The sequence below is a fragment of the Choloepus didactylus genome, chromosome 16, assembly GCF_015220235.1.
Source record: "Choloepus didactylus isolate mChoDid1 chromosome 16, mChoDid1.pri, whole genome shotgun sequence".
NCBI lineage: Eukaryota > Metazoa > Chordata > Mammalia > Pilosa > Megalonychidae > Choloepus > Choloepus didactylus.
The window spans coordinates 32,291,190-32,316,778 of record NC_051322.1 but is presented as its reverse complement, the minus strand read 5'-3'; the positions used below and the strand labels follow the sequence as shown (position 1 = coordinate 32,316,778).

Sequence of the window (25,589 nt, the reverse complement as noted above, 5' to 3'; positions counted from 1 at the left end):
ATAATGGTCCCAAAGCAAACAACCCAGATGAGCTTCAGTGTGCAAATGGTTAAACAAACTGGGTTACATCCATACCATGGACTACTGCTACTCAGCAATAAAAATCTGTGAATTATTGTTACATGCAACAACTTGGATCAACCTCCAAAGAATTATGCCGAGTTAAAAAAAGCCAATTCCAAAAGGTTACATACTGTATGATTCCATTTATATACCATTCTTGAAATAACAAAATTACAGAAACGAAGAACAGATTAGTGGTTCCCAGGGGTTAAGAAGAGAGTGAGGGCAGGAGGAGGTGAGTATAGCTATAAAAGGGCAAAAGAGGGACACGTGTGGTGATGGAAATGTTCTGTATCTCCACTGCACCAAGGTTGATATATCCTGGTTGTCATGTTACACTATAGTTTTGCAAGATGTTACCATAGAGGAAAACTGGGTAGACGGTACACAGGTTCCATCTATATTATTTTTTACAACCGCACACGAATCTACAATTCTAAATAAATAACTTAATTTAAAAAAAAAGTAGACGCTCCTTCCCAGATGTATTGATCAAGTTGACAGTGCCCAGTACACGGACACGGACACACACACACACACACACACACACACACACACACACACCACCTATCAGTTGCTTTCAGCTGTGGTCATACAAATTGGCACCGATTTTATGTCTGATGTGATTTCCTGCTTCTCTTTGGAGAGGCCTCATCCAGTCTCCCGTGAGGTCAGAGGAAACATCTCTGAGGCTGTCCTTTGGCCTCTTGAGGCTCCTCCACAGCTTGGCTCAGGAACAAGCATTGAATTTGTAAACAAAATCCAGAACCCACCAGGGAGAAAAATGCAGGCAGGAGACAGGAGGTGATCCAAGCAACATTTAGGGGAGGTCATGGAGCCTTTGTGAAATTAAATGTAAAGGGGTGTACATGTATACTACATGTTTCTGCGGCCATGTCATACCTTTCTCTGGAGAGAAAGTCTGGGGCTTTCAACCATTTCCAAAGTGGTTCCTTTCCCGAAAAGGAAAGAGAAGGAGGAGGGTCCACACTTGATACCCATAACCCACAGGTTTTGCAGCCCCAGGAAATAACTATCCAACTCTCCCAAGTCCCAGTCCACCTTCTGGAAACTCCCAAGAAGCCTCCTGGAATTCTGCCCCTCACTGAAAAGCACTGTTCTGAAAAGGACTGGGCCCTCAGGAAATCCAATTTCCATTTTGTGGACATGGAAATGTCAGAGCTGGGAGAGAGTCTGAAGATCATCTAATTTAAAGCCTCTACTCCCACCCAACTCCCAACTAACAAATGAGGAAACTGAGGCCCAGGGATACAGGATGACATCCCCAAATCATCCAGACAGCAGCAAAGATTAAGTCAGAACTCAACTCATAGTCTCCCTGCTACCAACCTTAGGGCATTCACCTTAGACTGAGATAGGAGCCTGACATTGGGCAGGGCAAGCAGGAGAGCTGCCACCCACATGGCACCAGCAGCCAAGCACTGGATTAAAACGAGCACAGATATGCAGACGTTAACGAGCAAAGCTTCCTCTGAGAATGTTTGACAGCACCTGCAAAGTGGCAGCTTTCATTACCCCTAAGACACACAAACAGATAGCAAATGAAGGTTAAGGCACAATGGTGAGATTCTGTTGCCTTAAATGCCGTGGTTTCGCCAGGGTCCATTGAGCCTCCCCCTTCATTCACACCCACAGCTCCATCTACCAACTGCTCACTCCTCCACAGATACAGAGCAGTGCCAAGAACAGGGAGGAAGGCGCCACGGGCCGAGGCCAACCACAAGCCCTGCTCAGGCCCACGCCAAGCCCCAGAGCATGTATCTGACTGCCTCTTAAGCAAGGCAGCAGACCCCTCACCAACCTCTCCAACTGTGCCAGAGCTGCTATGCCCCCCACACTGATGTCCCCACCCATCCTTCCTCCAGAGCCCGAGGGCTCACCTGGCCACGGTCTGAAGAGAACTGGGGAGCAGGGCCACTGGAAAAGCCTCCAGCCTGGCCTTCCTGTCTCCACGCTTGAAGCTCCTTAATTCTTTCAGCACTCTGTGACCAGAGGGAACAATCTAAATCATGCATCTGACCACATCATTCTCCTGCGACAGGGACAGCTAGTGCTCTCCAAATACCCAGGTGCCTCCTGATCTTTCCCAGCCGCCTCTGAGGTAGGCTGGGGTCCTGTGACCGGTTGTGACCAACAGACAGTGGGTGGAACTGAGGGTTAAGAACTCGTGCGCCTTTACTGCCTCTCTCTTCCTTCCCGGGTCACACTGGAGGGCTCATCAGACTTTACAGCAGTGAAATTAAACCTTTATTGGGGTTTAACCATTAAGACATTAGGGGCTGCTTATTGGAGTTGGCATTGACTGACTAATAAAACCTTTCAGTGGCCCCCCATTCCCCTCAGGATATAAAGGCCAAACTCCTTAGCATGGTCATATTCAAGCTCCTTTACGGGCTAGCCCAGCCTCCCTTTCTGGACTATCTCCTAGGCCTCCCGTAAATACACCCTATCGATAAGCAGGATTCAACCATGTATCTGCAGGTCCCTGGAAGGCCATGCCCCCTTCCATCTGAGATGTGCCCTCCACCAGAAATGCCCTTACCTCTCCCCACTCCCATCTCCTCTGTCCGCTCATTCGTCAACACTCACTCAGAAGTCCCCAACTCCGACCCTTCACGGCCAGAGGCAACCCACCTACTGCTGCAAGGGAACCTCTGCTCATACTGCATCTTCACTTTTTTGTTTTCACTTTCCTGTGCTGCCCACTAGACTGTGGACTTCACCAGAGTGAGGATGGCGTCTCTCATCATCTCCCGAAGGCCTAACTCAGCCCCAGTGCACAGGAGGCCAACAGAAGACATTTAATGACCTCATAGATAAAGCCCACTTTAAAATATTTCTGGAGAAGATTGCTTCTTCTTAAAGGAGAAACTCAGAAAAGTTACAGAAGCTCTTCACAAAAAAAAAAAAAAAAAAAAAAAAAAAAAAGGAGGCCTGAGGTGAGGAACAAAACAACCCATAATTAGACAGGCTGGAGGAGGAGCTCTATTCTGGGAGCCAGCAGGCCTGGTCTAACTAGCTCTGTCCCCATCGACTCGGTACCTGGGCCAGGCAGAGCCGGCTCCAACATCCCTGGGTCCCTCCTGGCTCCAGGCTGTGTGGTTCTGGCCTTGGCAAGGCTGTGTCTGCCATCCTCCCTGCTCTCCTTTCGGTCCCTCTTTTTTCCAGAAGCCTCCATTCAGAGTTCCTGGCCTACTCCCGCTGAGTTCCCCAACTGTTTAACGAAAATCTGACAAAGACTTCAAAGGCCAGGTACCGCCCCTCCACGGGGCATTTTACTCTCATATAAGACTGCTGAAGACCCAATGGAATGACGCTAATGGGGGAATTTCAGGCACAAGACCGGCCGTGGGACAGACATCTGGTCAGTGGTGAGGGGTTCTTGGGAGACATGCCTTCCCCACACCCCCTCCCCGTCCCACACAGGAGCCTGTCAGAACAGCTAGAGCCTGGCAGATGGCAGGGAGGATGCCGGCCTGATGGAGAGTTAATATTGTTGGAATATCCTGAGGGTGGGACTCAAGCTCCTCATTCCTCATTCCATGGTTTCTTTTATCTGGTATTTCTGGGCAAGACAATGAGCAGGCAGACTGGAAAGTTACAGCCCAGCTTTGCCCATCCCTGCCAAAAATGCAGAAACGGAAACTGGAAGGAGACTCAGACTCTCTTTAATTTCCTTTTCTGTTTTGCTTTGGGTGTGCCCCCCACCGACCCACCCCATCTTCAAGTCTTTTTTGCCCTTGGGCTCTAATTCTAAAGGAGCCTGTTCCATCCCAGATGTATGGGAATTGTGCCCGCAGTCTCTCCTGACTGGGGTTCTGGCCACGTTTGTTGAGGCTCTGGTCCGTGCCTTGAGTGGCAGGGACTCATGGAAGCACAAGACCAACCAGGAAACACAGTTCCCAGGCCAGGCTGAAAATGCAGTGGGAAGGTAGGGTGGGTGGGTCTCTCACTCTCTCGCTCTGGACTGGAGAGGACTCAACTGTCAGCAAAACGGGGAAGATGGTGGGTGGGTGAGGACCTCCAAATCCCCTGCTAGCCCAAGAGAGGAGCACACCTCCGGGATGCCAACATAACCACACAGGGTGCCCTACCCGGCAAGGTCTGGACAAAAACGCTCCACGCTCTACATGTGCACATGCGTACACAGACAGCAAACGCGGGCAAGTGCAGAAGAGACGGAGAGTCCAGGAAAGAAATTCTGTCTCTATCTGGGCAAGTGATTTAATCACACAGAGGCTCAGCTTCAATGAGACGGACCCCTGCTACGGGACTTGCAAGGAGAGGGCCCTTCCTAAGTGTCCCTCCCTCCCTGGGTCCTGGGAACGGCTAGGAACCAGAAGATGCGGGTTCTAGTCACCGCTCAGACTTAACTAGGTTTGTGGTCATAGGCAAGTCACTTACTCTGGCTTTCTTTCTGTTTCCTACACTTTTAAGAGCAGTGTTTCTCAAATTTGAGTGTGTATCAGAACCGGCTGGAGAGCTGATAAAACTGTTTACGATTTGCTGGGCATCACTCCCAGAGTTTCTGAATCAGTGGGGCGGGGGCAGGACTTGAGAATGTGCACAACTTTCCAGGTGATGCTGATGCTGCTGCTCCAGGGACCACACTTCAAAAAGCTCTGAAGTAGAGGCAGACTAAAAACTCCTTCCAGCTCTAACCATTTACGGACTATTTCAAACAAATCCACACTGAGTTGGTAGTGGCAGCCACTTGTATAGTGTGTTCTTCTTGCAGGTATTTACATTTTAAACAGAATAATAACCCAAAGAGATCATCTACTTAAAAACTGGGTATCAAAAGAGCCCTGAGGATTCAAGAGTTCCAGTCGACCAAGATGGCAACATAAGACATTCAAGGGTACCATTCCCACACAGAATCTTTGAACAACTAGCAAAAACTGGCAGAGCTATCTTACTCAGAACTCTGGAAAACAGTCAAAGGATTGCAGGAACTGGGTGAGTTATGAAAATTTTTAAAAGGCAGCTTTAAAATAAGGTACAAGAAGCTCCTACACCCTTACGGTCCCCTTTCTCCCTCTCTGGCATGGTGTGGAGCCAGCTGCTGCTCCCATTATGAGTCTCCGGGCACGATGCAGAGAGAGTAGAGTAACCCCTACGTCCATACTGTGGTGCCTGTATTTCAGTGCCAGTCTAGCTGGTGGCAGCCTAAAGACTGAAACAGCAAACTCAACTTGGGCTGCCCTCCCAGAACGTGCCCTGCAGGCAGAAGCACCTGCAGACAGCCTAAAGCAGGAGAATAAACAATTAATTCTGTGCTAGTTTGGATGTATTATGTCCCCCAAAACTCCATGTTCTTTGATTCAATCTTGTGCGGGCAGACATGTTAGTGTTTTGCAGACTGGAATTCTTCGATTGACAATTTCCATGGAGATGTGACTCAACCAACTGTGGGCAAGAACTGTGATTGGACAGTTTCCATGGAGTTGTGAACCCTGCCCTTTCAGGGTGGGTCTTGAATTAATTACTGGAGCCCTGTAAAAGCTCAGGAACAGAAGAACTAGAGAGCAACTGAGAGTGACATTTTGAAGAGGAACTGCAGCCTAGAAAGGAATGTCCTGGGAGAAAGCCATTTTGAAACCAGAACTTGGAGCAGATGCCAGCCACGTGCCTTCCCAGCCAACAGAGGTTTTCTGGACACCATTGGCCATCCTCCAGTGGAGATACCCGATTGTTGATGCCTTACCTTGGATACTTTATGGCCTTAAGACTGTCACTGTGTAACCAAATAAACCCCCTTTTATAAAAGCTAATCCATTTCTGGTATTTTGCATTCTAGCAGCATTAGCAAATGGGAAAAGTGGGGTGCTGATGCTGCTGAGCTTGCAAATACCAAACATGTTGGAACGGCTTTTTAAATGGATAAAGGGAAGATTCTGGAAGAACTGTGAGGAGCTTGATAGGGAAGGCCTAGATTGCTTTGAGGAGACTGTTCGTAGAAATACGGACTCTAAAGATACTTCTGATGAGGCCTTGAGCAGAAATGATGAATGTGTCATTGCCAACTGGAAGGAAGGCAATCCTTGTTTTAAAGTGGCAGAGAATTTGGCAAAATTGTGTCCTGGTATGGGATGGAAGGCAGAATTTGAGAGAGACAAGCTGGGATACTTAGTGGAAGAGATTTCAACACTAAATATTGAAAGTGTGGCCTGGCTTCTCCTCGCAGCTTCTAGTAAAATGCGAGAGGACAAGATAAGCTGAGAAATGAACTCTTGGGTACAAAGAAACCAGAAACTGATAGTCTGGAAAACTCCAGGCTTCCAGAAAGTGAGATCCCAGAGGCTACAGCCCCACGTGAGGTTTAACCAAACATGGAACCCAACCACCATTTCAGTACAAGTCAGGATTGGAGATGGAATTATCCAGAAAGGATTTGAGGAAAGTCCTATTGTCTGATGGCTTTGACTCCTGTAAACTGCATGCCAAAACTACAAAATTTTTGCAACATCTGTATAGATGGAGCCACTGCCGGTCTGGACTGGAGGGGATGGAAAAGGAAATTGAAGGAAATATTTCTTTAAAGACAGAGCCATGGAGATTGAGGTCTGGAGTCAAGAGGTCTCAGGCAGGGAGAGCAGAGCGGGCCACGCACGTGGAAAGGGTGAGTTTGCCCCGGATACAGAGAGTGGGCCTTCCGCATTGATGCTCAGGAAGAGTGCTGCAACCCCAGGGCTCAGAGAGGGTGCAGCACATTCCCCGGGGATTGGGGAGAGCCTGGCTGTCAACCCACTGTTCGGAGAGGGGAGAGCCTTTGCCCCGGAGAAGCAGAGTCCGAGTGGCACACCTATGTTTGAGGAGGGTGGGGCCGAGAGAAAGGTGGTCTCCTCAATGTGTGGATATGTTGGAGCACTCACCCTAGCATTTGGAGAGAAAAGGGCTGCCGCGTAGGCCCTTGGAAAAGGTTGGACTCCCACTCTCTCAAGCCCCAAGCATACAACATTGTTCTATAAATGACTCTCAGACTTTGAAACCTAATGGAGTTTCCCCTCAGGGTTTCAGGAATTTTTTTCCTTTCAATTTCTCCTTATGGCAATGGGAATGTTTATCCTATGACTGTCCCTCCTTTGTATATTGGAGGCAGATAACGTTGTACTAAGTTTCACAGGTCCACAGCCAGAGGGAAATTACACCTTAGGACAGACCATGCCTGTAACTGATTTTGATGGGATCTTGTACTTAACTATTGCTACTGAAATGATTTAAGTTTTTGTGATATTGTGATGGGATGAATATATTTTGTATACGGAAAGATTAGTCATTTTGGGGTCCAGAGGATGGAATGTGCCAGTTTGAATGTATTATGTCCCCCAAAACACCATTATCTTTGAAGTTATCTTGCGGGGGCAGATGTATTAGTGTTGATTAGACTGGAATCCTTTGATTGAGTGTTTCCATGGAGATGTGACTCAATCAACTGTGAGTGAAATGTTTGATTGGATAATTTCCATTCAGGGTGGGAGTTAATTGGATCACTGGAGTCATATAAAGTTGTTCATAGACAGAAGGACCTCAGAGCAGCTAAGAGTGACATTTTGGAGAGCAACTGAGAGTGACATTTTGAAGACGAGCTGCAGCTTAGAGAGGACAAAATGCCCCAAGAGCAACACTTTGGAGAATGCCATTTTGAAATGCAACCTGGGAGCAAGTGGACACCAGCCACATGCCTTCTGAGCTAACAGAGGTTTCCTGGACGCCAATGGCCTTTCTCCAGTGAAGGTATCTGTGCTGGTTTGGATGTATTATATCCCTCCAAAATGCCATTATCTTTGATGTAATCTTCTATGGGCAGACGTATTAGTGTTGATTAGATTGTAATTCTTTGAGTGTTTCCATGGAGATGTGACCCACCCAACTGTGGGTGATGACTCTTGATTGGATAGTTTCCATGGAGGTGTGGCCCCGCCCATTCAGCTTGGGCCTTGGTTAGTTTACCAGAGCACTACATAAGCTCAGACAGAAGGAGCGAGCTTGCTACAGTCAAGAGGGACACTTTGAAGAATGCACAGAAGCTGAGAGAGTAGCTGCAGATGAAAGACAGTTTGAAGACAGCCATTGAAAGCAGACTCTTGCTCCAGAGAAGCGAAGAGAGGACAAACACCCCAAGAGCAACTGAGAGTGACATTTTTGAGGAATTGCAGCCTAGAGAGGAACGTCCTGGGAGAAAGTCATTTTGAAACCAGAGCTTTGGAGCAGACGCCAGCCATGTGCCTTTCCAGCTAACAGAGGTTTTCTGGACACCATTGGCCATCCTCCAGTGAAGGTACCCAATTACCGATGTGTTACCTTGGACACTTTATGGCCTTAAAACTGTAACTGTGTAGCCAAATAAACCCCCTTTATAAAAGCCGATCTGTTCTAGTTTGCTAATGCTGCCGGAATGCAAAACACCAGAAATGGACAAGCAAATTCCCATTTACGGAAATTTGAATTGCCCCCCCCCCATGAAAGTGTAACTATCTCCTTCTCCCTGTTACCCTTTTACAGTGGGTAATCCTTTGCCTCAGGTGGCTTGGACTTCATTCTGGTTTGCTAATGCTGCCGTTTTGCAAAACAGCACAAGCCCAGGACAAGACACAGGCTAAGAAAGATGGGGAGCACCCTACACTTCACATCTGCCTCAGGCTGAACTCTGAAGGAGAGCACCAACCAAAACAGAGCCAATTTGCAAAGACTGCGAAGGGTGTTTTTTGCATTGGTTTGCTTATTGTTAGCTCCTGGCACTCAAGGAAATCTCTGTCATGTCACTACCAGGAAACAAACTTAAGGAATGGGACAGCTCAGAAACTAACTCTCAGAGCTAACATTTAAAAATATTAAAAGGTACAGTATGTAACAAAAAATTGCAAGACAAACAAAGAAGCAGGAAATGATGGTCCATTTAAAAGAACAAGATGATAACCTAGAAACCATCAAGGAAGAATACCAGACTTTGGACATAGCAGACAAACACTTTTAAAAAATGATCCTAAATATATATTCAAAGAGATAAAGAAAAACACAGAGAAAGAACGAATATGAGAATCTCAACAAAAAGACAGAAATTTTTAAAGGAACCAACAGAAATACTGGACTTAAAATCCACAATTACTGATATGAAAAATTCCCTAAAAGGTTTCAACAGCAGTTTGGAGCTGGCAGAAGAAAGAATAAGTGAACTCAAAATCAAGACAATTGAAATTATTCAGGCTGAGGAGCAAAAAGGAAAAAGAATGAAAGAAAAACAGAGTTTAAAAGACCTGTGCAACACTCAGAAGCACACCAATACATACATTATGGAAATACCAGAAGGAGAAGAGACAAAGGGACAGAAGGAATACTCAAAGAAATACTGGCAGAAAACTCCCCAAATGTAATGAAGGACAAGCATAAGCAAATTCAAGGAGCCCAACAAACCCCATACAGAGAACCAGTCCAGACACACAGTAGTAAAACCAACAGATGCCAAGGACAAGGAGAGAATTCTGAAAGCTGCAGGAGAAAAGCAATGGGTTATATACAAGTGAGTCCCAGCAAGATTAAGTGCAAATTCTCATCAGAAACCAGGGAGGCAAGAAGACAGTGGGTTGAAACACTTAAAGTGCTGAAAGAAAACACCTGCAGCCAAGAAATTTATATCCAGTGAAACTGTTTTTTAAAAATGAGGGAGGAAGAAAAAAAAAAAGAAAAAAAAATGAGGGAGAGATTAAGACATGCCCAAATAAATGAAAGCTGAAAGAGTTTGTCACCACCAGACCTGTCCTACAAGCAATGCAAAAGGGAGTTTTTTAGATTGAAAGGAAAGGACACTAGGCAGCGGTGCAAAGCGGCATAAAGTAATAAAGACCTCTGGTAAAAGTAACCATACGGGTAACTATAAATGCCTGTACTATTGTACTGTGTTTTTTTATATGTAACCACTTACAGACTCTAAAATGCAAATACATAAAAAGTAATAATAAATCTATGGATTTGGACATAAAATGTAGAAAGGTATAATCTGTAACAAGTACAACAAAAAGGTGGGGAGACGGTGGGATATGCGAACAGTGAATGTGTATGCTATTGAAGATAAGCTGCTATCAAATTAAATGTGATTGCTAAAGATTTAGGATATTAAATTTAAGCCCCAAGGTAACCACAAAGAAAATATATGAAAAATATATACAGAAAGAAATGATAAGGGACTCAAAATGGTACAACCAATTATAAACTAAATATGACAGGAGGCATTAACTGAAAAATTCAGGGACAAAAAAGGTACAAGATTTACAAAAACCAAACAGTAAAGTGGCAGAAGAAAATCCTACATTGTCAGTAGTTATTTTTCTTGTACATGGATTACACTCTACAGAAAAAAGGCAGAGATTGGCAAAATGGAGAAAAAAATATGACTCAACCACACTGATAAGGAACAGAACATTTAGACAGAAGATCAAAAAGAAGACTTTAACAATATTTTAAACCAACTAGACCTAACAGACATACATAAAACACTTCACCCATTCAAGCATTCTTCTTTAGTGTACATGGATCATTCACCAGGATAGAGCATGTTAGGTCATAAAGCAAGTCCCAATAAATTCAAAGTTATTGAAATCATATCATGTATCTTCTCCAATCACAAAGGAATGAAGCTAGAAATCTATAAAAAGGAAGAGATGGAAAATTCACAAACATGTGGAAAGTAAACAAGTCATTCATAAGCAACCAATGAGTAAAAGAAGAAATCACAAGGGAAATGAGGAAATATCTTGAGACAAATGAAAATGAAAATACAACACACCAAAGCTTATGGGATACAGCAAAGGCAGTTCTACGAGGGAAATTTATAGCTCTAAATGTTTACATTAAAATAGAAGATCTCAGATCAGAGACCTAACCTCACAACTGAAGGATCTAGAAAAAGAAGTGCAAACTAAACTCAAAGTGAACAGAAGGAAGAAAAGAACAATGATTAGAGCAAAGATAAATGAAATAAAGAATAATAATAAAAAAAAAAAAATGAGAGAATCAACAAAACCAAAAGCTGGTTCTTTGAAAAGATCAATGAAATTGACAAACCTTAAGCTAGCCTGACAAATGAAGAAACAGGGGACACAACTAAAGTCAGAAAGGAAAGGAGGAACATTACTACCAAACCCACAGAAATAAAAAGGATTATAAGAGGATACTATGAAAAGTGTACACAAAAAAATTAGATAACCTTGATGAAATGGACAAATTCCTAAAAACACACAAACTATCTATACTGACTCAAGAAGAAATACAAGTTCTCAACAGACCAGTAACAAGTAAAGGGATTGAATCATAAATCAAAAACCTCTCAACAACAAAAATCCAGGACAATATGGCTTCACTGGTGAATTTTACCAAACACTGCAAGAAGAATTAAAACCAATCCTGCTTAATCTCTTCCAAAAAATTGAGGAGGAGGGAACTCTTCCTAACTCATTCTACAAGATCAACATCACCCTCATATCAAGGCCTGATAAAGATGCCACAAGAAAAGAAAATTACTGACCAATTTCCATTATGAATATAGATGCAAAAATCCTCAACAAAATACTAGCAAATACTAGTATTTATGCTAGTACATTTATACTAGCAAATTTAAAAAATTATACACTATGATCAAGTGGAATTTATCCCATTTATGCAAGGGTGGTTCAACATAAGAAAATCAATTACTATAACACACCATGTTAACAGAACGAAGGGGAAAAAAACCTCACATGATCATCCCAACTGATACAGAAAAGGCATTAGACAAAGTCCAGCACCTATTCTTGATAAAACACTTAGAAAACTAGGAATGGAAGGAAACTTCCAATGATAAACAGCACAGATGGAAAACCCACAGCTATAATAATACTCAATGTGAAAGACTGAAATCTTTCATTCTAAGATCAAGAACAAGACATAGATGCCCACTGTCACCACTCTTGTTCAACATTGTACTGGAAGTTGTAGCCAGAGTAATTAGACAAGGAAAAGAAATAAAAGGCCTCCAAATTGGAAAGGAAAAAGGAAAACTTTCCCTATTTGCACATGACATTAACCTATATACAGAAAATCCTGACAAAACCACAACAAAACTACTAGAGCTAATGAACAAATTCAGCAAAGAGACAAGATACAAGTTCAACATGCAAAAATCAGTAGTGTTTCTATACACTAGTAATAAATAATCTGAAGAAGAAATCAAGCAAAAATCCATTTACAATAGAAACTAAAAGAATCTGATATCTAGGAATAAATTTAGTCAAGGATGTAAAGGACTTATACACAGAAAACTACAAAACATTACTAAAAGAAATCAAAAGGAAGACCCAAATAAATGGAAGGACCTTCTGTGTTCACGGACTGAAAGACTAAATATTGTTATGATGTCAATTCTACCCACAGCAATTTACAGATTCAATGCAATCCCAATCAAAATTATAACAGCCTTCTTTGATAAATGGAAAAGCCAATCATCAAATGTATATGGAATGGTAAGAGACTGCAAATGGTCAAAACCATCTTGAAAAAGAACTAAGTTGGAGGACTCACATTTTCTTATTTTAAACTTATTACAAAGCTGCAGTAATCAAAATAGCATGGTGCTGGAACAAGGACAAAAATACAGAACAATGGAATCAAACTGAGAGCTCAGGAATAAACCCTCACATCTATGGCCAATTTTTTTTTTTTTTCCAAAATCGTTCTTACAATTTTAATATCTATGAAGAGACTATGGCAACTGACAGCACACAATGAAGCACCAACCAGTAAGGTGAGCCATCATCTTCCAAGGACATATACCAGAAAAACAGAAACATATATTTTGAAGAGGAACACTTTTTAAAGAGTATTACATATTGAAAAATCAGGGAGATAATTTGTATTAATATTTATAATATACTCATATTGAATTTTTTTAATTAAATTCAGTTTTATTGAAATATATTCCAATACCATACAATCATCGATAGTGTACAATCAGCTGTTCACAGTACCATCATATAGTTATGCATCCATCACCCCAATCTATTTTTGAACATTTTGCTTACATCAGAAAGAATCCTAATAAGAATAAAAAATAAAAGTAAAAAAGAACACCCAGATCATCCCCCCATCCCACCTTATTTTTCATTTAGTTTTTGTCCCCATTTTTCTATTCATCCATCCATACACTAGATAAAGGGAGTGTGATCCACAAGATTTCCACAATCACACTATCACCCCTTGTAATCTACATCGTTATACAGTAGTCTTCAGGAGTCCAGACTACTGGGTTGGAGTCTGATAGTTTCAGGTATTTACTTCTAGCTATTCCAAAACATTAAAACCTAAGAGGTGTTATCTATGTAGTGCTTAAGAATGTCCACCAGAGTGACCTCTCAACTCCATTTGAAATCTCTGCCACTGAAACTTCATTTTGTTTCATTTTGCATCCCTCTTTTGGTCAAGAAGATATTCTCAATCCCACAATGTATGGCCAATTGATTTTTGGCAAGGGTGCCAAGTTTGCTCAATGGGGTTAAAAACAGTCTCTTCAACAAATGATGCTAGGAAAACTGAATAGCCACATGCAAAAGAATAAAGGTAGACCCATTTTTCAAACCATATATAAAAATGAACTCAAAATGGATCAATCCAAATTATAAAACTCCTAAATAAGATATAGGGAAGCATCTTCAGGACCTTGTGTTTCGCAACGGTTTCTTAGACTTTACATCAAAAACACAAGCAACAGAAGAATAAATAAATGGAACTCCACTAAAATTAAAAACTTTTGCACCTCAAAGGACTTCATCATGAAAGAAAAAAGACAACTTACACAATAGGAGAAAATATTTGGAAACCACATATCCAACAAGGGTTTCATATCCAGAATATATAAAGAAATCCTACAATTCAACATGTTTACAAAAGACGAAAACAACCAAGTGTCCATCAACAGACGAATGGGTTTTTAAAATGTTGTTATGTACACACAATGGAATATTATTCAGCCATATAAAGGAATGATATTCTGATACAGGCAACAATAGGGATGAAACCTGAAGACATCATGTTGAATGAAATAAGCCAGAAGAAAAAGGGAAAATATTCTAAGATTTCATTGATATGAAATAATTAGAGTAATAGGACAGAATAATTAGAACTAGCAAATTCACTGAGTCAGAAACTAGAATACAGGTTACCAGGGGCTGGGGAGTTAATGATAAATTGGTACAGAGTTTGGGTTTGGGGTGAAGGAAAAGTTTTGGCAATGGATGGTGGTGATGACAGCACAATCTCATGAATGTAATTAATACTACTGAATTATATATTTGAATGTGGTTACAGGGGAAATTTTAGGTTGCATATATGCTATAGAATAAAAATTTTTAAAAAGCCATAGACAGTACAACACAACAAACAATGAACCCTAATGTAAACTAAGGACTATACTTAATAGTATAAGTATAATAATATTGTTTCATCAGCTGTAAGAAAGGTACCACACTAACACAATGTGTTAATAATAGGGAAAATTGTGGGGAGAAGGGGAGTATAATATGGAACTCTGTCTTGTCTGCATGATTTTTCTGTAAACTACAACTTCTCTAGTTACATAAATAAATAAATAAGCAAATAAAAAATAAAAAACAAATTTAAAAAGCACCCTGAGCCTGGGACAGGGAACGTGACTTGGAGGGAAGGACTACCCAGGCCTCTCCAGCCACACTGGGGGTTGTGACCTAAAGGGCACATCCAGCACCAAACTCCAGCTTCCCAAGTGACTCAGCTGCACTTGGGTAATTACTATTTGGGGGCACAACGTTTGAGGCCGAGGGAAGGCCCCTGGTTGCCTGAAATCAGCCCAAGGCCAGGCCCCATCACTGGAAGCTTGGCTGTCAGTCAGTCGATGTCATTCGGGGACCCCCACCCCGCCAGGGCCCTGGAGAGCAGCCCCTGCTCCGGGTGGGCAGCCGAGCTGAAGACCTGAAGCCCAGGGGCTGTAGCTCTGTAGCGGTTCTGAAGTTTGGGGTGTACGACCCTGCTCAGCTTTGCTCCCTGCTTTTGTGTCACCATAAGACCTGTCCAGCCAAGTGGCCCGGCTGGGTAAACACGGCTGTCATTCTGCCAACGCTCAGGGCCTCACCTGGGGGCAGAGAGCTGCCCTGCGCATCAATTATCGAGTAATGACACCCTCCTCGGGGCCACTCACCAGCCCCTCACCCAGCACGCTGCACAGAAACGTGAAGGGGGCAGGGATGATTACATAGCTGTGCCTCCCAACCCCACTGCGTTCTCAGTATTTTTAATGGCAAACCCAAGTGCATGCACAGTCTTTAGGGAAAAGTTCTATACTCAGAAAAAAAGCACCCAGGACGAATCCAGGGGTTGAAAGCACGCCTGAAAGCAAGTGCTCAGGACCCAGCCTGGGCGCCCCTACTCAGGCCCACCATGTGGGTCACGGGGGTAGGGGAGGGGATGCCTCTGGGCAAGTCCACGCCGCTGGAGGGTCACAAATCCACCTCGGCATTACCCCACATAGCAAGGGCAGCACCTGGCTTTGCTGTTTGTTCATCCTGCAAACACTGATTAAGAGCCTGTTAGAGGCTGGGCATTGGTCAAGTGCTGGAGATCCAAAGATGAATGAGAAATGCCCCTCCTCAAAAGCTCCTGGACTAAGAGGGGAGACAGCTGTACAAATCATCATCAATAGATGCAGTGAGGGAAATGAGCGCAAAGTATACGTTAGCTCAGGAGAAGGGATGGTTCATTCTGCTTGGGCAGGGAGGGAGGAGGGCAAAAAAATGCACCACAGAGGAGGTGACATTTGAACTGGTTCTCAAAAGATGACTGGGAGAAAGTACCTCTGGACAGGGGTGATATTCAAAATCTTTAACAAGCATTAAGGCCCAGGTCTGGCCAAAAAGAGCAGATGTGGGTGGGGACACAGTTGAATGCCAGGCCTGCCAGGAAAACAAGTATGGTTGGACATATGCACTCACTTTTGCTCCCTCCCAAATTATACTAGAATGACAGTTTAAGAAAAATTCAGCATAAATGCACAAGAAGGGAGAAACCTGGGGAGGAGACAAGAGTAACACAATTTTGGAAGCTGGAAATCAGATGAACAAGTGGGAAATGGCCAGGAATCCTGAAAAGTTAAATTCTAAGCCAGCAGTGGGTGAAGCTGAGAACTAACCCAGAAACTGATGGAACCAATTCCCCTGAAAACAGGAGTGAAGGAGCTAGAACAAAGAAGACGGACAATCTTTTTAGGAAGCAGAGCCCCAGACTGCTTCCCTGATTCCTGACTGTCCTTGCCCACCATAGCAGATGGAGGTTGGGTGGTTGGTTGGTGGGTTGGTTAAGTTCTCTGTGTGTGTGCGTGTGTGTGTGTTATATGTGAAGTCTCATGGGACAATGGAGCATGTGTCAGGGGCTTGGAACCTCAGCTCATTCATGGTGCTACCTCTTGCTACCTCCCTGGGATGGTCCCAGCCATCCACTTCCCTGCCCCAGGGCCCCACCTGGCCTTCCCCTCTCCACTCCTGTCCTTCAAGCTCTGCTGCCCCCTGCCCAGGATGGTGACTGGGCCACACTGGCAAGGGCAGCCCACATTCCCAGGTGCAGGTGTGGGGAGGGTCAGGATCAGGCACACACCCTGCGGCATCTCAGGCTGGGGCAAGAGGGTATCTGTCCCCATTCAAGGTTGGCACAGGTGAGTCAGCGAGAGCCTCCTGCCCGGCCCTGATGCAAGTACAGAATGCGTCCTGGTACAGAAGTTGCAATACCTTTGGGGTCAACTGTCCTTTCTGGGTTGGGATGGAGGTCCAGCAGGCCAAGGGAAGGGGAGACTGACTTCCTTCCCCTGGCAGGGGCCCTGCATTTTAATTCTGCACTGAGCCACCAAATGATAAAGCCAGATCTTCCCCTGGGTTGGAGGTGTATTTTTGTGAAAGGGTAAATAGAGGCTTCCAGGACTGAGACACCGGGCATAACTGAAGACAGACCTACCATATTAGAAACAGGGGGACTAAAAACATTTGCATTTTATTACCAAGGCTCTAGTCCTCAACCACTGGCTATTCAGGAAATGAACTATCAGACTGTTACCCTCCAGGCAGGAGACTAGATGAGCTTTCTCTGAGGACCCCACCCTTACTAAGGAGAAAGATTTCATGATCCTGACATTAAGGAGACCATGAGAAAAACCATCCAATGAAGCCCACGATCATGGAATTCTGCCTGCACAGAGATTGTTAATCCTTGCATATAAACAAGAATTACCAAACAATAGAAGAAGACTTCAAAAGTGAACAATAGGCATGTTCCTATGGCAGAGGATTTTGTAACTGACTTCATCTCGTGTGGAATGGCTCTCTCCCACTGTGTCTGCTGCCCAAAATTTCCCCAGAGACAGTCCCTCACTTACTTCCTGAGAAACCCACACTATGGCAGCTTCATTAATGCAGACGGCCATGCTGAAGTATGGACAGATTGGAATGATATGTCCAAGTTTTTCCAGTATGAATGGAGATGCACCACTAATGAGAATGCCTACTTGAACCATACTTTGATGGGCAACTGGAACCAGGAAAGATATGACCTAAGGAATATCATGCAGTCAAAGCCCTTACCCACCCAGTATGGACATTACTTTGAAACAACATACAATGCAAGCTACAAAAAATGCCACTTTCAACCCATAGATGTAAGCGAGTGCCTCACTGGTTCCCAGTACATAAACCTGAATTGGATCCTCCTCTTTACAAATGCACAGAAAAGTCAACTAATATGAATAGCTATTCAAAGCCTCAAATTGAGCATCACTCTGGGTGTGTGTTGGATCCAAAGAATGGCCAATTTCAGGAAGCAGGATTCTAAGAAAGAATAAGAAGCTTCATTTCCTCAGAGTAGAATATAGGAGGGAGCACATTCTAAACATAACTAAGAATTCACTCTCTGAATAAATAAAGCACAAAATACAAACATTAAAAAAAAAGTAAACAATAGAGACCAAAACAAACAACCTGGAGGAAACAGAGGCTGTTCAGGGAGAAGAAAACTCCAAAACAAAAATAAAAACAAAAACATATACATATCATTAATTTCTTCAGAGAGACAACATTACAATCATGAAAGAAGAACAGGCTGCTATAAAAATAGAACAAAAAGAAAGAATTCTTGTAAATTAAAAATGGGGTAAAAGAAATAAATACTCAATTGAGGGTTGAAAGACAAAGTTGAGGAAATCTCCTGGAAAGCAAAATAAAAATACAAAGAGAAGAGAAAAATTTTTAAACTGGAGAGCTAGTCCAGAAGGTCTAATATTCAAAAAGGAATTAGAAAGAGAGAACAGCAAACAGCAAACATAAATAAGAGAAGTAAATCATATAACAAAATCAAGAAAATTGCCTAGAACTGCAGAACCAGAGCTCATAGACTAAAAAGGCCTGTCATATGGGTCCTTAGATGAAAATATGAACACAAGTGATAAAAACATAGCTCCTGAAAAGCATATCATTTCAGAATACTGGGGTAAAAAAAAAATGTGGTTGTAGACAAGTAGACTCAATATTAATGTCAATTCTTCCCAACTTAATTTATAGATTCCATGTAATCCCAATCAAAATTCCAGAAAGCTGTTTCATAGATACTGACAAATAGATTCTAGAGTTTATATACAAAAGCAAACCTAGAACAGCCACAACAACTCTGAAAAAGAAGAATGAAGTTTAAAGACTGCAACTACCTGATTTCCAGACTTACTGTAGGGCTACAGTAATCAATACAGCACGGTATTGGCAAAACAACAGACACACACATCAATGGAACAGAATGGAGAGCCCAGAAATAGACCCACACAAATACAGTAAAGTGATCTTTCACAAAGAAAAAGGTAATTCAATGCAGAAAGGAATAGCTTTTTCAACACATGATGCTCGAAAAACTGGACACACAAAATGAACCTAGATACAGATTTTACTTCCATCTTATGTAAAAATTCACTCAAAATGAATAATACTTGTAAAAAGTAAAATGCAAACTATAAAACATCTTGTTGAAAACATAGGAAAACACTTCCATGACCTTGAGTTGGGCAGTGACTTTCTAAATAGAATACCAACAGCAGGATCCAGGAAGGAAAATGTCAATACACTGGACATCATTATAACTGAGTACTGCTGATCTGTAAAAGGCAGTGTTAAGAAAATGAAAAGACAAGCCCCAAAATAGAAGAAAAAATTTACAATATACACATCTCTTAAAGGACTTGTATGCAAAATATATGAAGAACTCTTAAAACTCAACAATAAGAAAACAAACAATTCAGTTTTAAAATGGACAAAAGATCTGAAAAGACACCTCACCAAAGAAGATATTCAGATGGCAAATAAGCATACAAAAAGATACTGGACATCATATGTCATTAGGGATTTGCAAACTTAAACAAGATACACTATACAATTATTAGAATGGCTAAAATCCAAAAAAACTGACAATACTAACTGCAGACAAGAATACAGAACAGGAACTGTTATTCATTGCTGGTGAGAATTTAAATTGGTACAGCCACTTTGGAAGACAATTTGGCAGTTTTTAAAATAAAAGTAAACATAATTTTACCATATAATCAAGCAATCAGGTCCCTAGGTATTTACACAATTGTTTGAAAACTTACATCCACACAAAAACCTTTACATGGATGTTTACAGCAGCTTTATCCATAATCACTGCAAAATGGAAGCAACCAAGATGTCGTCCTATCGGTGAATGGATAAACAAACTGCTTATAGAATATTATTCAACAATAAAAAGAAAGGAGTGACCAAGCCATGAAAAAAATATGGATACTAAATGCATATAGCTAAGTAAAAAAAAAAAGTGAGCTTGAAAATGCTACATACCTTAATACTCCAATTTTATGACATTCTGGAAAAGACAAAACTAAAGAGATAGTAAACAGATCAATGGTGTTCAAAGAAAGGAAAGGCCTTTGAATGGGTGAAGGACATGGGAATTTTTAAGTTGATGAAACTATCCTGTATAATACTATAATGGTGAATACAAGACATTAAGCATTTGTCAAAACCTATAGAACTTTTCATCACAGAGTAGACTGTAATTACAAACATTTTTAAAAAAATCATATAGGAGGCCAAGGGATCCCAAGATGGAGTGCAGAATGTGACAAAAGAATCTAAATGCATTATAAATATATGAAACAAGCTCATTGAAGAGAGTGAGAGAATAAGGTGCTGACCTAAGCACTTTGGGGAATGAGTAGAATCTATAAGACTAAAGGGAAAAGAACTATACATGAGTACTGTACTCTAGTTGATAAAGTTATTTCCCATGAGGGTACGGGTTAACAATTCTGAAGCCACCACATATATATACTGGAATTGAGCATTAAGTAAATGGAAGGCAGATGGTGTGTTCCAGTTTGCTAATGCTGCCGGGATGCAAAACACCAGAAATGGATTGGCTTTTATAAAAGGGGGGTTATTTGGTTACACAGTTATAGTCTTAAGGCCATAAAGTGTCCAAGGTAAGGCATCAACAATAGGGTACCTTCACTGGAGGGTGGACAATGGTGTCCGGAAAACCTCTGTTAGCTGGGAAGGCACGTGGCTGGCATCTACTCCTGAGTTCTGGTTTCAGAATGGCTTTCTCCCAAGACATTCCTCTCTAGGCTGCAGCTGCTCTTCAAAATGTCACTCTTAGTTGCTCTTGGGGCATTTGTCTTCTCTTAGCTTCTCTGGAGCAAAAGTCTGCATTCAATGGCCATCTTCAAACTGTCTCTCATCTGTAGCTCCTCTCTCAGCTCCTATGCATTCTTCAAAGTGTCCCTCTTGGCTGGGGCAAGCTCGCTCCTTCTGTCTGAGCATACACAGTGCTCTAGTAAACTAATCAAGGCCCAGACTGAATGGGCGGGGCCACATCTCCATGGAAATTACCTAATCAGACTTATCACCTACCTTTGGGTGAGTCGCATCTCCATGGAAACAAAGAATTACAATCTAAACAACACTAATAGGTCTGCCCCACACTAGATTGCATCAAAGAATATGGCTTTTGGTGGGACATAATATATCCAAACTAGCACATGGTGAGAACCAGATTTCTCACTAATGGAGTGGAAGGTTACAGATAAGCAAAAGGAGGAGGATAGACTGACCCTCGAGGTAATGGATTAGAGTTAGAGACATCAGCAGGAACTTGTGTCTAGCTTAATATAGACATAGATGGTCACAAACAGAAATATTTACTGACATGTATTTATACACGGCTTACTAACACATTTATCTCCTTGCTCTAACAGTTGAGAGGGCCTAGAAGAAATGACATTGAGTAGCAAGGAGCACACCTAGTACCAGATCTTGGTTTATAATACCATTCTCCAATAAAAGAAACTAGGGCTTCCTGGAGAAATGGTTGATTTCAAGGATTGGGGCAAGAAATATACAACATGAGGCACACATACACACAACAATGGAGATACGTAAAAGGGATAAAGGAGCCAACTGAAAGAACTCCCAATGGCCAAAGCTGGAGCAATTTGATCAGCAAAATAAATAAAGAAGTATTGGATTATAACCCAGAATATAAAATGAATATACATGAGTCCATACTGATATAAATCAACGATTTCATAAATAAACAAATATGGAAGAACAGAGAAATCTTCCATGCATAAGATTCCAAATAATTTATGTAGATACCCTACCCTTATGAAGGTGGAGCATACCCCATCCCCGGCCCCCCACTTCTTACATATATGTGACTTTCTTTCAAAGAGAACAGTATGGAAAGGCAGGAAAGGCGTAACTTTACAGTGGAGAAAACTGATAAATACTATCTCAAGTCAGGTGATAAGGTCAACTTCAACAATGAGAAGTCATATTGAAAGAATGTATCCTTGACATGATTTGATACAATGGCAATTTAACCTTTGTGGTTTTCCTCCCTAAAACTAATTACCCTAGTCTAATCATGAGAAAAACATCTGACAAATCCCAGCTGAGGGACATTCTACAAAATTCCTAATCTGTACTCCTCAAAACTAAGATCAACAAAAACAAGAGGAGTCTAAGAAACTGTCACAACCAAGAGGAGCCTAAGGAAATATGACAACTAAATTTAGTGGATGGGATCCTGGAACAGAAACGAGCATTAGAGGAAAACTTAGGAATCCTAATTAAAAAATGGAATTTAGTTAAAAATAATATATCAATATTGGTTCATTAATTATGACAAATGCAGCATACTAATATAAGATATTAATAACAGGGAAAACTGGGTGTGTGGTATATGGGAACTCTGTCCTATCTTCAAAACAATTCTATAAATCTGAAATAGTTCTAAAATTAAAAGTTTATTTTTTAAAAATCCTACAAGCTTCCAGAGAAAGAAAAAAGGACATTTACAGAGCATCAGGTAGCAGAATAATTTCAGACTTTTCAATAACAGTGAAATCTAGAAGACAATGGAAAAATGCCTTCAAAATTCTGAAGGAAAATTATTTCCAAACTAGAATTCTATACTCTGTCAGTTGATTTTAATGGTGGAATAAAGAAACTTGGAAACATACAAAGTCTTAAATACTTTATGTCCCATGAACCCTTTCTTAGGAAACTACTAGGAGATATTCTTCACCACAAGAAGATTGTAAACCAAGAAACAGGAAACCATGGGCTATGGGAAACAAAAGATCCAACACAGGGGAGCGTTAAAGAGAATCAAAATGATGAGGGTGAGGGGTGACCCCAAAATGACAGCTAAGCAGCAGGCAAACAGATCAACCCGTCCAGATTGGAGTACGTCAGTATAGCAAGCAGAGATTTCTCCAAGAAATCTGAACATTTTGGGAAGAGATTTTAGACAACTGGTAGAGGTCAGGGATTGGATTGTAATGAGTACATGGAATCATAAATGCAAAATAATGCAGCGATTAACTCTAGGGAAAATAAAGAGTGATTCAAGGAAAACACTGCATCATAGAGATACTACATGGCTCAGTTGAAAAGAGCAGGCATGTAGACCTATTAGCGTAAACACTCGAAATTTATGTCACCAAAATTATGATATAAATATACTGGGAGGATGAAGGGGTAGTGTGTCAGTAGGGTTTTGCTAGGTTATATTGCAGTAACAAAAGAAATCTCAATGGCTTACAAGAACAAAAGTTATTTCTTACTCATGTTACACTGCAGCACAGTTGTGGGTCAACTATGGCTGCACCACATGTCTTCTTCATTCTAGAATCTAAGCTGAAGGTTCAGTCCCTCTTCAAGAGACAGCTATTTTCTTGACAGAGGGAAAAGAGTGACTTGCGCAGACCATGCAATGGCTCTTCAACCTTCTGCTCAAAAGTAGCCTACATCACTCCCACTCACATTCCATTGGCCAAGCTAATCACATGGCCAAGTTTAGTTTCAATTAGATAGGAATTATGCATTATTCCTACCCTAGGAATGCACTGCAAATCACATGACAATGGGAGTGTTATCCACATAATAGGCGTGTTATCCACTTCCCAGGAAGTGGTGAATCAATTGTGAACAATCATCCAATACACCATAGATGATAAATGTATATGTGCGTTGTAGTGTAGAGAGGTGCAGTGTAAAGAAGAGCTAAATTTTCATCTTCCACTAGTGGCTCTAGGGCATACATGCTGTGCATGAGACCACGAAGACACTGTTTGGAACCGTGTAAAAGGGGAATTCCCAGGTCCACATGCACATGTCCAACACAAGATGAATGTGCCAAAAGATCAGGCTGGCCCTAGCTTTGGCCTGGATCTATTCCCTAAATTCATTATATGGATAAACCCTGAAGGAGAGCACTCACACAGGTCAATTTGCAAAGAGTGGGAAAGGTGTTTTTTGTTTGTTTGTTTGTTGTTAGCTCCTGCTATTCAAAGAAAGCTCTGCTGTAACAACAGCTTGATACAAGCTTAATGAACAGACACCTCAGAGTCTAAATTCCAGTAATAATCCATTAAATGCCCAGGTTTCAACAAATGGTTACAGAGCATGCAAGGAAACAGGAAGCAAAGGGGAAGATTAAAGCATTTGAAACCATCAACGAGGAGGACCAGATTTGGAACATAATACACAAACATTTTTTTAAAATGGTCCTAAATTTGCTCAAAGAGCCAAAGGAAAAGGTGGACAAAGAACTTAAGGAAATCAGGAAAATGACAGATGAACACAAAGAGAATATCCACAGAGAGGGGGAATCATGAAAAGGAATCAGAGTTGAAGACCACAGTAACAGAAATTTAAAATGCCCTAGAGGAGTTCAACAGCAGATTGAAGTTGGTAAAAGAAAGAACGAGTGAACTTGAAGCTAAGACAACTGTTCTTACGATGGTTACATACATAAATATCCTTGTTCTTAGGAAATGTACATGGCAGTATTAAGTGTTCAAGTAGTATGATGTATACAACCTACACTAAAGTGTTCAGAAAATGAATTGATCAATAGACAGAGAGACAGATGTACAGACAGATGGATGTATAAAGAGAATGCTATGTAAATGTGGCAAAAAAATTAAAATTGGCGCATTGGGTATCTGGAGGTGGGGGGATGGGTAGGAGTATGGGGTTTGCATTACTTTTTAACTGTCCAATAAGTTTAAACATATTTCAAAATAAAAAGTTCAAAAAATTCAGGAGAAAGAATTAAAAATAATTGCCTCTGGAGAGGGTAAAATGGGGGGGGGGGTAGCAGGGGAATATTATACTTCATAACAAACTCCTAAAATCATTTGCTAAAAATAACTTTAAAAATGACAATAACAAGGCCAAGCAGCTCTTGACTGCTAAACTACACTGTGCCATGGTTACTTTTTGATCTGTTATTCATAGTAAGAGAATGCATAAATCTAACTGTTTACTTTAAAACAAAGAAAAGGAAATTGTTGACAGCTACTATTATACCACCCCTTCAAAACCTACCACCTAGCGTCACACATCCGCAGTGACGACATTTCTTCCTACATAAGTGGAACCTAAATATTCTTTACTTTCTTTCACTCAAATTTTGTATTCTCCAAACCAAAAAAGAAGGATAATAACACATACAACCCATAACAGAATATAATTCAAAAGTCACACAACTCTCTTGAGAATGCATCAATGTTTTGCTGCATAGGAGATATGTCTTACTAAATATGCATAGCTCCAGCTAACATTTAAAGGCCTTGCCTAAACACAGATTAGGCTACAAGAAACTATCCTAGAAGTCCTTGGAATAGCAAAACTTGGAAATGAAAATTTGTAGCCTGTAATGCCTAAAATAATACAACATAAGCAGCTGGTCAAGAGTTAACATTCTTTTATTCCCTCTCTTTAAAGCACGTGTGTATACATGTATAAAGTATATCTACCCTGCATCTTGCAAGATGTAAAAATGGGAGGCAAGTTAAATCTTTTGCTCATTATTTAATAGGAACTCAAAAATTTTGGTCCAAGATTTTCTTCTCAACTTGGCTAGGTCAGATATAA

At 41.4% G+C, this 25,589-nt stretch overlaps 2 protein-coding genes across 3 annotated transcripts in view; one reads left to right on the top strand and one right to left on the bottom strand.

The window, feature by feature from the left end:
- The window catches only part of ZBTB7C (zinc finger and BTB domain containing 7C), a 362,970-nt gene that overhangs the window by 310,495 nt on the left and 26,886 nt on the right, over positions 1 to 25,589 (bottom strand). The gene's annotated exons all lie outside the window — the stretch shown is intronic.
- Positions 17,444 to 17,869, top strand: LOC119511263 (UPF0686 protein C11orf1 homolog). Its single transcript, XM_037805768.1, has one exon. The coding sequence runs from the start codon at positions 17,444 to 17,446 to the stop codon at positions 17,867 to 17,869; it is 426 nt and encodes a 141-aa protein (XP_037661696.1).

Coding starts and splice junctions, on each gene's coding strand:
- LOC119511263 (XM_037805768.1), top strand. CDS start 17,444: ATGGCTCTCTCCCACTGTGTCTGCTGCCCAAAATTTCCCCAGAGACAG.